The sequence below is a fragment of the Pocillopora verrucosa genome, chromosome 1 (genome assembly GCF_036669915.1).
Source record: "Pocillopora verrucosa isolate sample1 chromosome 1, ASM3666991v2, whole genome shotgun sequence".
Lineage (NCBI taxonomy): Eukaryota > Metazoa > Cnidaria > Anthozoa > Scleractinia > Pocilloporidae > Pocillopora > Pocillopora verrucosa.
Genome location: NC_089312.1, coordinates 31764364 through 31777968, shown reverse-complemented (window position 1 = coordinate 31777968; position 13605 = coordinate 31764364). Strand labels below are relative to the sequence as shown.

Here is a 13605-nt window from a genome sequence, read left to right as displayed (position 1 = left end):
TATAAATATATTTATCGCCGACTGAGCCAAATTATGCCGTTAGTTAACGGCCAAACACAAATATACACACACAAAAGAAAAAAAAAAAGCAAGACAAGACATTCGAATTCAAATTAGGTTGCAATGAATTTCTTGGGTTTTCTTTGGATGATTAGAAGTGCGAATGGGGCGCGGTTCGTAACCAAAAGAAGCACACATACCACTGTAGTTACGGTTATGATTAACTACGGTGAGAAAGTTTTTACCGACGCAATACCCGTGAAAGTTGTCGCATACCCTGTCACTTTTCAAGTTTGACTGAGAATTCGTTGCGGTACTTACTAAGGTGACCTCACTAAGACATAATAGAAAAAGAAGAAACACTCCCGCAATGCAACGGATATTGTAGTTGCAATTAACGAAGGCATTAGATACCCGTACAAGAGTTCACTATTTATTAGCGAAATGAAAAAGGAAACAAGGAGTACCTGTGGTGGATAAAGCCTTCTGAGTAGTATTTAAACATAAATTATACATATTGTAAGATTTTTTCCTCAACCGTAATTGGGCTCAGTCGCTGTGTATAAATACTGTAAGATTTTACGCCGTTAACTAACGGCGTCATTTGGCTAAGTCGGTGTAAATACATGTTGTAAGATCTTACGCCGGTAACTAATGGCGTAATTTCATTCGGGTCAATATCTTCCGCTCTGTATATTTATATTCTTTAAGAGTTTACACCGTTAACTTATGGCGTAATTTGGCTCAGTTGGTGATATATACTGTAATATTTTACACCGTTAATTAACGGCGTAATTTCTTCCGGTCTGTATATCTATATACTGTAAGAGTTTACGCCGTTAACTAACTGCGTAATTTGGCTCAGTCGATGAAACATATATTGTAAGATTTTAAGCCGTTAAATAACGGCGTAATTCGGCTCAGACGATAAATATACATACTGTAAGATTTTAACCGTTAACTAGCGGCATAATTTCTTTCAGTTGGTATATGTACATACTGAAAGATTTCACGCCGTTTACTAACGGCACATTTCAGCAATTTAGTTTAAATGGTTTTGTAATCAACCATTATTTGATGAATTTCAACCAAACGTTTCAGTGCATTGTATCATAAAAGCCGTTGAAAAGAATGATTTGCCTTTAAATACCTTGATAACACAGCGTATTTTTCTCAGATGGAAACGCCAATAATTCTCTCATTAATATAACGAGGCTCAGTTTATAAAAGTACAAAGAGGACCATACTAAAAACGTGCTGACAGATTCCGACTTCTATGTATCCTGATGATAGCCGGGGAAGTTCAAATTTTAACAATTTTTTTACTAGCGACACTGCCCTTCCGACACAGCAGTTAAAGCAAGGAAACTTTTAATTAACTATTTAATCAGAAGAAGTTCTTTCACAACAAGAAAAGGTGAAGTCAATTTTTATTTTTTTCCGAAAGTTAGACGTAGAGCAAAATGAATTGAAAATTCACCTCTGGTTACTGCTTCTTAAACTAGCAGTTCAGAAATGGAAAGATATCCAATTACACCTTTTACAATGTACTATGCCTTTTATTCTCATCGAGTAATAATAATTTTTGTGTCAAAGAATAAAACATTGTGAACGTGATGTTAACAAAGGAAATTCTCTACTCCTACCCCTTGCACCTGTTTTCATGTCGTTTCCATGGCAAGGGGCGCGTCAACAGTGACTAATCGCTATTAAAAACTCGCTCGTCATGTTTCATATAACATCTTCGAAATTAAGCTTACTCCACACCTTAGGAACCCACATACCTTTAATTATCATAAATTAAAGTCAGGGTTTCCTCTTTACATTTTATTTCAGAACTAACTTCCTCTTGCCAATTGATCTTGTCTATCACAAAGCCCCTTGATATTTTCTGTATCTAAACTGAGTATAAGAACACGAGCTTCACGAACATAACCCAACCTATATTTTCCTAGTTATTTCCTATCGCCGTTTACGCGCATGAAAATGAAACTGTAAAATCGTGAGGAGGGATGTTTTTAGTCTTGTCAACGCTGTAGGGCACATTGTAATAATTGTGTGCTAACATGAGGAATCAAACTCTATACTCTATCAATGAGCCACGAAGATTTTGTGGTTAGTAAGGCTGTAACAAAGTTCATTTTTAAACGGGCATACCCCATTCATACTTCTATAGGAAGAGAAAGATCTCTGGGTCAATAACTCATGGGCATTCATATTTTTTTTTCATGTCCCACGCTCGCAACGAGACGGAAAAATCCTCCCTTGTATTATAACAAGCGAACTAAAAAAATCATATATAATTCGTTAACTCACATGGGGCTTTCGATATTGCTGATCCAAGCAGTACTCAGGAAGTGCGTCTCATGTGAAGTTATTCATTTGTAATTACGTTAGGCCAGAGAAAAATCGGCGGCCAAAGAATAATCATTATCCACCTTGGGTTACGTAGACGAAAGAAATTCGTACGCTTTTGCTTCACAACAGAAGATTTAGCCCTTCTTTGAATAAACCTTATTCTTGAATTATCCTTTGAGTATTCTTGTCTTGCTTTGTCATCGATATTTTTGGGCAGCTGGCAAATTTTGGGCTACCCAGAAAAATAAGCATATTAACTTAGAAATTCGATCAACAGACGTTGTGGAATTGACCCTAAAAAATTCGGCAGTTTAGCTCTTCATTTCTGAATAGCATTTGATTCGCATGTATTCTTTTCTTTGCTTTACGGAAATTATCTGTTTGCCTTTTTATCACTTTTACTTTGGTTTTCTTTCTTTTCTTTTCTTTTTTTTTCTTGTTTTTTGAAAACAGATCATAAAAAAATATTAAATGCCCGTGGCGTTTGTTTTCTTCTTTCCAAGACATTCAAATTTATTCAATGGTTCGTAAACAAGTACTGAATAAGTCGTCCACTCGAATTCGAACCCTTCACATAAAGGCTTCATTTCATTGATAAGACAAACGAGGAAAACATCACGGTCCCTCTTTTAAAACCTGGCTAAACCTACTTAGTACCATTGACGGAAGTATTAATTCTCCATCAGGCTTCAGTGAATACGAAAAATCAAATAAGTGGGCCAACATCCTAATCTTCTCAACATCCTGGGATCTTGTGTTTAATTGCATCTGTCAACTTTGGAATTCTCGCCCACTAAGGTTCAGCTGGCATTCTTAACTCAGTTTTAATTTGAGCCTTGACCTGTTTTACTTCCTTGAATAGCATGTTGAGTTTTTCTTAGTTTGAAGTTCACACCCTCCTATTTGAAAACAGCTGGCGTTTCTTTTTCGTTCTTTTTTATTTCTTTTTCATTCAACTTCAAAGAGGGTCCACTGTAGAAAATATGGACATCATCAATCTTCCGCTGATTAACTCTAAATAATTTCATCTTGATTGGTGTAGATTCCGGCAACATTACACTGAGGACCAATACTATGAATCCAAAATAAAAACTGGGCAGAATTATTATTTTCTTTTTGGCTCGGTCAAAGGAAAATTTCTGAATCAAAAAAAAAAGAAAAAAAAAGGAAAAAAAAAGAGGTGGTTTCATATATTATGAGGTGTTGCTTCCAAGGGGTATATGAACATATGCTCTCCTTTCGAAGCAAATTTCTTTTGAAGAGTAAATCCATCGTTTGAACCTATAGATATGAAATTAAACAACTGTAAAAAGGAACATGAAGCATGAAACTTTGTGCTCATAATTTGTGTTCTGTAACATGAAGCATCAAACATGTATGTTCATGTTTTCTTGAGCATAGTTAAAGAGGAAACAGTCGCGAATGTTGGAAGTCTAAATATTGAGCAACAGTTTCTTCAAAAACGAAATTTGAGCCGTGGGATGTTTTTTGTTCCTTCCACTAAGCTTCCGCATGGCCATAAAAGAGATCCTTGAACTTCTGTTTAAACAGCTGTCTAAAATTAAATTTTTGAGTCCATGATACTAAAATAGCTCTTTAGCACTGTCGAAGTATTCTCTTCCTTAAAAATGTTTACCATCAGGGAGTATAAATTTAGTTGGCTGCACTAGTTCTGCCATCAAAACTTAGCACTCTCATTGCTATAAGAAGTTTCAGGTGAATTCAACATTCGAACAATGCAAGTTTCTCTCCGGATATTTTTGCTCCTGGCGTTGGCTTTTAGGAATCAGATATTGGGTCGTCCAACCACGTCATTTGCGGGTGAGTACTTCGTTATTTCTGTTTTCTTGCATAGAAGTTCTATTTCCCATACAGCAGTACGTACATGGAACTACTTTTCTTTCCAAAACTTTCTACTAATACTTGGCTTTGATTAGGTCCGTTAATTCTTTTGACTTATCACATTTTTTTTACAGCTAATTGTGCTGAGCTTTACAAGGCTGGAAATACAACCAGCGGTGTATACACGATTTATCCTGATGGTTTAAGTGCCTTTGATGTGTATTGTGACCAGAGCACTGGTGGAGGAGGGTGGACAGTCATCCAGAAGAGAATGGACGGCTCTGTAAATTTTAATCGTAGCTGGTGTGACTACAAGCGTGGCTTCGGTAACTTGAGTGGCGAGTTTTGGTTAGGACTGGACAAAATAAACGGTCTCACTTGGGGAACAAAGAACAAGCTTAGAGTAGATTTGGAATTTAACCTCAGCCAGGGCATTCAACGCATTTTCGAAGAGTACGACTTGTTCTTAGTTGAAACGGAAAGCAAAGATTATGCCCTCACAATTGGAAGGGTTTTTACAGGTATTCACATTTGTTGGGTGATTATCATTGTCATTCATACAAAGTCTGAAAAAATGAATCAATTAATCAGCTAGATTTTTAGGCTTGGAGAATAAGCCTTATACAGAAAGCGATGACAGTCGAATTGCAATGAAATCTGAATCATTTCGCAGTGTTTGGCTCATTAAATTGACTGAACAGCAACTAGATTGTTTATTTTGTCTTAAAAAATTAATTGTGATACGAGCCTCTATCCAGCTGACTGAAATTGAGCGTTTAATAAATACCATTATCTTTCTGTTTATTTTTTAAATTCTTTTTTTCTTTTCTTCTTGCCCTGTAGGAAACGCTAGTGATTCTTTTGATTACAACAACAATGCTCCATTTTTTACATCCGACAAAGACTCGCAGTCCAAATGTGCTAAGGAGTTTGGAGCTTGGTGGTATCCCATTGGTCTAAGTCATTGTGGTAACTCCAACCTTAACGGTATATACCAACAAAAAAACGGTTTAAGATGGGCACAGTGGAGTCAAAATGAGCCCGATGAGCCCCAATATAAAGCCACCAAAGCCGAAATGAAGATCAAGCCTAATTGCTCAGGATAATTTTTTTTATTTCAAAGAGTACATGTGTATTGATATATGTTCTTAAATAAAATTTGACAATCGAACGTATCTCCAAAGAGTGAACTGATTTTTTTTATAAGTCGTTGGAAGTGTCAGCAATGATTGAGTTAGTATACGTAGTGGTAACAGGACTGAGTAGAGTCCAAGAATAGCCAAACTGAGTCTGTACACTATTTTAACGGCGATTGAAACAACGGTTGTGATTGGTTAATTTAAACTACAACTTTCAATATGATTGCCTTATTGAACTGTCCGATAACAACTTGACAAGTGAATAAGAGTGAAATAAAACTTTTTGAAAACCAACCACAGTCAAGGGAATTGCAATTTTGATTAATACTGATACAGTGGATAACGTTGGAGGCGCACCCTGATTGGCTAATCGAACTACGAATATTTGCTCCTCACCTCCGAGAAACTCACACGGGATTCGCGACTCGATAAATATCCACCACTAGCCACCGATGGAGGTGAATAATTGTTAACTTTTGGAGTAACTGAGCGAGAGGGTGAAACGAGAAAATAGTTTCGACCGACGGAACGCAGCGAGATCGGGGGGTAATGACCGTCCGTGATGAGTGTAATGACCGTAAATCCGAAGACGAGAGAGAATTGCAACCCTTTTACTTGAATGTACTGCAAGTGGAAATACTAATCAGCAGGTTAAACATCGATGAACGTTAACTGAGAGGTCACCCCTAGTTCCTGCTCTCACAGTAAGCTAGGAAGGAACAGGTGTTCATTTAATGCCTTTTAAATATTGTTGTTACTTATCCTCCTTATACACTAATTATTAACATACTCGATTAGGATGGTAATTCATGTGTAAAAGAATGACACATTTAGAATTGATAACTTATTTTCTGAATTCCATTTTTACACCTGCTTTCTTGGTATTGCATATAAAGGCTTCAATGGCGTTTAGTCACTAAAAATTCGTTCTTCCTGTATCTTACAACCTGATCCGCATGGTTGAACTCACTAAACGTCTTCTGATCACCCACAAAACAAACAAAGTAGCCGAACTCACAAAACTAACCCAAATGCAACCAAGCCTACATTTCTCTCATTTATTTCCTACCCTTATTGTCGCCCTTTTAAATTAAAAAACAAAAACAAAAACAAAGCAAAAAATATTGTATTCGTTCAAGATGTTATAATGTTCTTGCCATTGACAATGCAAGCAAAATAGATCTTATCAAGGGCTAACAAAATCGAAAAATAAAATTTGGGGCAGCTTTACAACATTCTGAGATAATTAGCATAGGTAATTACATGATTTCGAGTGCAATTTGGAATAACTAAGTACGAGTAAATTTTTTCAAACTTATTTATTCCAAACTGCGCGAGAAAAATCATGTGATTTCGTATTAATAACATACTTGAAAAATACGCAAATAATAATATTAATATTATCATAATGTTCCAAGATATCATAAACAATAATATTATCATAATGACGCAGAAGCAAAGCGCGCCCATCGAGTGCAAAAATAATTTATTCAAGCTTGTGTATTCGGTCAAAACAACCGCGTACGATCAAAACAGTAATATAGATAGGTATTTTCACATCTATAAAGCACAAAACAAGTCCGACTAGACAGTTCAAGGAATTTTTCGGTCTGTGTCCAAATCACTTTCGATGGAATGGAATCGTCGTTTGCGAGGTTTAATCATGTTTGTTTTTAATTTCGACGTAGAATAGCTTGAGCAAATTGTAAAGCTGGATCAGCTCGTAATTTTGATTTCCTTGGCATTTCCCCTCTCTAAACACCAATTTTTCCAAACCAACAACCAAAAAGCAATGCATTTTACAGTGTTTTCGTTGTTAGAGCTGTTTTTCAGCTGCTGTATTGTTGTTGCGGTGGCGAATGAAAACCTACCTAAAATGCCGGCCATTGTTTTGCTCGCAAATTTTGCGATATCCAAGGCTTACATTTGATTGGCTATTTGTGAGTTTCTTTGATCATTGACCAATCACAAAGTCTGGTTTGTTGTTTTTTTTGCACTGAGTTAACTCTTTTCTGCATTGAATTAACTGAAAACTGCATTTATCTTAACTGAACCGAGTAATTTTTTCATGATAGCCTAGAAATATGCTAAAAAAAGGACTAACGTCGAAGTTTTTAAAAAGTGAGGGAAAGCAAATTTTTCTGTCAATTCCATTTGATTCAGTTTAAGTTTCTGAGGGATGTGGAAACGGTCCTTTCTAATAGGAGGGAAATTATTAAGGGTAATTCTGAACTAGCTAAAACGTTCTATATTGCAGTGGACTGGCTGTAACCAGCTTGCCGCAATATTTTAAAATTGCAGTGAGCTCGCTATTAACCGCTTTAGAGTTACCTTGTCACTTTTTTCTTTTAGTAATTTGTGAAAATTCTTGGATGCCATCGTGTATTGTAGATCGCAACTTACAAACGTTTTAATGTGAATTAATAGTAATAAACCACATGAAATGCCATTCAGGGAGAAGTATAAACACGTTTTTAATGTTTAATTAATGCACACCTAACAAGGACAAAGTTTCTTTGTTTTGTTTGTTTTTCCAATAACACTCGAGGTACTATTAGTGCTAATTACAGCTCGGACTGATTAAAATCTTCGTTCTTCGCCCATTTTCGTTAACTTGCTTCCGAAACCTAACTTTATTCAAACTTCTCGTACTTGCTCCTCTGAAAAAGGAAAAATACAGGGCATCCTTTTCTCAGCCGTTTAGAAACGAGATAGACGATGTAACCATCTTCAACTAAAGGAGCATTCTCCGAACTCTGGCTTTGCGTTATGAAAATCGCAGATTCGACTTTCGAAAATCCTCTACACAACTTCAAAATAGGTATACGTAAGCCATGGAGTTAAACAACTCAAAATGAACAAATGCACTGCGTTGTATACTATGTAAACACCTTTTCATCGTTTACACGAAATTCAGTTGATTCAACTGAATTAAGAGAATTCTCCTTACAGGTAACATGACCGAACTGGTCAGAGAAAAAGTAGACGGCAACTTTTACCGCTACTTCACAATAAATGCTAATTTAATTGTTGGTGTACTAAAACGTCAATGTGCAAGCCACTGAAATGGTTGATGTAATGTAGAAAGAGAACAATAAGATTTTATGAAGCTCATAAATTATAAACTCGAAAGAACGTTTTGAGAATTACTTAAGTGGGTTGCAATATTTTTCAAAAATTTTTCATGCAAACTATAGTCTAGCCTGCTGAACAGGTGGTTTGGCGGGGCCAAAGTGCAATACACGAATGCGCGCGCGCGGAGCGTGAGAACGAGTGTGATGCGCGCGGCAAAGAATATGCGCCTTTAGTTTCCGGGAATTGGCGCTTTAATCCGCGTGACGTCATTTTTTGTGACTTGTTCTTCCTAAATTTCATTGTCAATCCTTTCATGAGCGCTGTTAGGGGGCGGAAGAGCATAAACAATAGCGTGTCTTCAGGTGGATTTTCTTCGCCTCACCTCGCGATCGAGCGCGCTCGTATACCATGTCTCAGCCTCGCTAATCTTTAAAAAAGCAAACTTTAAACTTCGTACTAGATTCCATTCGCTCTATTGGAACCCTGGTTGCGAAGGAGTCAATGTTTTTTTCTACGACTGGGTTGGGAAGACTAATTGACCGGTATCTCCACTGTCCTTAATTGTTTCCTCGGGTTAGTAGGTATCTTTCGACAGTTCGGGCCATAACCATTTCTGGATATCGGTTTCGAGCTTTGTGATTGGGTGAGATCAAAACCAAAACAAAGCAAATTTGGCCGAGAGGTGCTGGAAACAAGAAGAAGCTGATTTTTTTTTGTGGCGGCCATGTTGTAATGCGGTAGTAAGCTGAAACAAAATTCGCTGATTAAGAGTTGACGTAAGATACCATTAAAAATATTCGTTTATTTCAAACATTCAACATGCATGTCCTCGACATTCTCGCATTCTGGAAGAGTAAAGCGGATTCTTTCTAGCACAAATTCTTTGTAACGCTGTGGTCCTTCCACCGAGAGCGTCACAGGAATAAAAGCTCCTCCGCCAGCCTGTTTGTATCTGGAGAACTTCTGGGTAGAGCTTGGCCTCGATGTTACTGTCCGTTCTCCGTTGATTTCCCTATTTTGGGTTACAAGAAAACCAATTAAATAAGGTTGAACCAAATAACGCGCACTGATAACAATTGGGACGAGTGAGGTGTAAGATCGCGGAATCGGGACAATTTCATTTCTCTCCAGTATAAGTCGAGGAAAGACAATATCTTGCTTCTCTCCGATTTTTAAATAGACATTATCAATTTCAGTCCATCAAGCCTTTACGAAAAAGTAACAGTAAAGCAAGAAAACAGTTACTTACCCTTCAATTCCTGGTTATTTTGCCACATCGAAGCAAAGCATGCAGCTGTATGTTTAGAAAGTGCTGAACCATGCCGATCTGCTGCCCTTTGACATCTCCTAAAGTGTATGTCTTTCTCTGCGATTTGCTGAAAATCTGGACTTCTCGTAGAGCCTCTGGAATGCGTTCCATTTCTCGTGGAAGAAGACAAGCCAGTGCATGCGAGTCATACGTGTTGTCATCTTCACTTTGAATAACAAGCGGTGTTCCACGTGGAGCTTTGATCTTGAAATTATGATACCTGGAAAATAAACGCCAATAAATACATGAGTGGGATAAAATAAAATCAAGTAGTCACAATCTATATTAGGACGAATACACATGATCGAATTCAATGCAAGAGAATCATACAAGGTATTTTGCGCGCTATTGATCGATTCGCGGGAGAATCTAGGTCTCAGAACACTACAAATTCGGTCCTACAGCTTTTAGCCAGCAATAATATGTCCTTTACAATTACCCTTTGATTTGAACACCCTGTATAGAAAGTTTGTTTAGGTAATCATTGCAAAATGTGAAAGCACGAGCGGTGTTTCTAAACGAGTTTCACAATTACAGACAAGTCCCTTGTGGTTTTAGACGAAAATTTCACTCTCATCAGTTCGTGTAGTTAAACTCCAACCTTTGTTTCCGGAATGCTGTAATAGAGACACTTCGGCAAGGCTTTCCACCAATGTGATTTCTTTATTTTCATCTTCATGCCGCTCTTATCGCACATTTCCCGGATACGATACCTGAAGATGTGATACTTCTTTGTTTTATGTTTGCCCGAAGGAGAACTTACTCGCTGGATAATCACATTTATGTGTTAGATCCGTGGTTTCCTGAAATTATTTTTTATTGTGCATTCGCCTTGGCTGAATGAATCTCTCTAATGTCAAGATCGACATTGATTCGAAATTTCATCCAGAGCTCCGATGTAAAAGATTCTTTGTTTGTAGCACTGACCCAGGTCCGTGGCAGATTTGTGCCACAAAGACGACAAAGTGTCTCGAGATACTGAATGTGTTCATCCATGCTGTTGGCTTGATCTGAAATTCACAATGTAGGCTTATAAAGGTCCGATAAATAATTGTCCTTTTACTTTAAATTGGCCGGCCACAACGTATGGTTAAAATTTATGGTTTACACGATACTCCGATGGATCTGAACAAAGGAATCCGTCTGGTAGTTTGCACACTAACAGACTTTCAACATTCGTGCACTCGAGCAAAAACCTCGTGCACTCGATTGGAATTTTGACAAATTGGAAGCAAATTTATTCTAGTTTTTTAAAAGATTTTTTTTAGGAATCCAAAAAAATGTTGCATACCTGAAAACCTCAACTAAAGAGAGGTTATTCCTCGATCGAGCCCTTCGCAACATGGACCTCCACCCGACTTTTCATCTGAATTTTTCCTTTTAGTCATCGCGACCACCATCAGTTCTTTGCTTGTTGTGTGTAATTGCTTGTCTTCTGTAATTTTGCAAGGTTTCATGGGATTTGGGTAGGGAACTAAGTCGCTAGGGCTCGAATAAAGTAATGAGTGAGTTTCTTCGATGTCCCACTACGACATCCATGTTGGTGACGTCATCAAGTATCCAGAAATGGTTATTGCCCGGACTGTTCGAATTGTGAAGCTGCGGGTATACTTACCGTACCCAAATGGGTTTCGTCCCCGTTCTGGCTTATACTCTTCGGGTTCGAGCCTCCTTACCATTCCCTTGTCGAGGGCATCATTACTTTGGAATTACATACCTTACATAAGGCGTAACTGTTTCTTGTAGATGGTACCTTGTTTTCGGAAAACTTTACAGACAAGGAATCCTTTGTCTCCCAGGATGTGGAAATGTTCGTAGGTCATCCAGTTCTGAAAAAAGGAAAATAAATATCATAGACTTCCTGACCGTATGGGAACTGTTTTGTAATTTCTATGTTCAACATATCACTGAAGTTTATCGTGAAGGCCGTCGAATGTTGTCGATTCCTGTAAACAAACTTCTAAATAATTCGTGGAGACGTTTGCGTCCTGAACTTGGTTTAAAGTACCATGTTGCAAAGTCACGTGAATTTTGGGTATCGATGTAAACGACTAATCAAAAAGAAATAAAAAAGAAAAATAGATGAATGATCATAGATAAAGGAAACGACAAAACAAATACTGCAAATGCAAAGATGGGAAGTACTGTTGACGCGGATACTGTAGAAACTAAAAACTTTATAAAGAAATACAGAATGAAGTAATGAAATTCCAGAAGAAACAGGAAGATAAGAAAGAAAAACGATAAAACGAATTGAAAGGGTTCTTTGTTTTTCTAAGAATTAGGTAAAAAGGGAGGACGAAAGGTGTTCTTAGCGGAAGGAGTCAAGACACAAGACACAAGACACAGGACGTTGAGAGACTATTATGCTTTAATTATCCATGCCTGAGTGAATTTAACCCGATTGCAGTGTGATCCAATCGTGGAAAGACTGAAAATAGCTTGGCCATGAGATACTCCTGATTGCGATCCTTGGAATGCAAACCAATCAATCATAATGCTGTTACCTTCTAAGTTTTTTTCCACTTTGTACGATACAGGCCTCGATCCAAATGAAAGCTAACTCACGGATCCCTGATAATTTATTTCCATGGTTAATTGGAGCAAATATTCTACTACTATTCCTACCCCTATGAACGCCTAAAGTGGCGGATAGAGCTTTTTTTTTTTCGATAAATCAAAATTGGCAAAATGTTCGTGCTGTGTTAAAGCACTTAACATAACACTTAGAAATCGAGGACTCGAAAAAAAATCCAATCAATTCGTCTAAACAATGAAATGGAGGAAATGTGAGAGTTGAAAACGGTATTTTTTTCAATTATCAAGGCTGACCCTTGATTAGGTCTAGCTCAAATCAGAATCTCAAATTTTTCTTGTGATGAGGCTTTGGAATGTGACTCAATATATCTTCAGAAACCTAATCTAGGCCAAAAGTGGAAAGGGTGCTGGTGCTCTATAAATTTATTTTGTTAATTCATTTTATTGGAGTTAACTGAAAGCAAATATAAAATAAAACTTCAAAACTCAATCATTTATGAAAGCCAACGATACTTTTATAGATTATGCTAAAACTGAAATTGGGTCTTGTGCTCGACTAAAGCAGTTGTTTTTTTAACCCGAAGTATTAATAAAATGTTACCAGTAAGTGACTAGCAGACTATACATCTCATGCTAAAACTGAAATCTGGTCTTGCTCTCGACTAGAGCAATTGGTTTTTTTTAAATACATATATATATTTTTTTAATCGGAAATATTAATGAAACGTGAGAATGGTACGAGTCCAGTGACTAGCACACCACACATCTCATCTAATCTCTAAAAGGAAATGAAGATCAGTATGCCATGAGATGAGAGAGTAACGTTAAAACAAGAGAAACTACTCGAAATAATGGATTTCAGAGGATTGAAGAGTTAACCTCGAATGCATGAAGCATTATTGGAGTATAGATAATACATTGTATTGCGCCACACGAGTCGCTCCGACGGATCCACCATTTACTCTTGTGGGCATGGACTAATTTGGCCTCCTCTTTGTTAAAATAGGTCGCAATCAGGTGAAACGTTACGGACGTTTGTTTTCATGCCTAACCAGGAGAGCATTGTGCATCGAAGTCGCGCACACTTCGGAAACACTCTCGTTTAACTGTGCGTATCTGAGTTTTGTCAGCCGCAGAGGGAAGCCTTAAGAGATATACATGGACATGGCACCAACTTCACGGTTGCCGAGCGAGAGCTGGGGGAAGCACTGGAGCGACTGGACCAAAACAAAATTTATAATCGTTCAAGGTCGAACCTGAGGCCAGCCATCAGGGTAGAATATGGTAACGTATGATCCGCTCCTTAATGATATCAGGAACCTGTGCCTCCCTTAAGGAGTTCAG

General features: G+C 37.6%; 1 protein-coding gene and 1 long non-coding RNA gene across 2 annotated transcripts; one reads left to right on the top strand and one right to left on the bottom strand.

Moving 5' to 3' along the window:
- Positions 1-4094: 4094 nt before the first annotated feature.
- Positions 4095-5306, top strand: LOC131768470 (ficolin-2-like). The gene is made up of 3 exons (XM_059084205.2): positions 4095-4179; positions 4335-4721; positions 5044-5306. Exons 1-3 carry the CDS (start codon positions 4095-4097, stop codon positions 5304-5306), a joined length of 735 nt encoding a protein of 244 aa, XP_058940188.2.
- A 3909-nt stretch (positions 5307-9215) lies between these two features.
- Positions 9216-10436, bottom strand: LOC131768445 (uncharacterized). The gene is made up of 3 exons (XR_010717086.1): positions 10325-10436; positions 9664-9943; positions 9216-9426 (listed from the first exon to the last, which is right to left on the bottom strand). It is a non-coding gene; the product is annotated as an uncharacterized lncRNA (long non-coding RNA).
- Positions 10437-13605: the final 3169 nt, after the last annotated feature.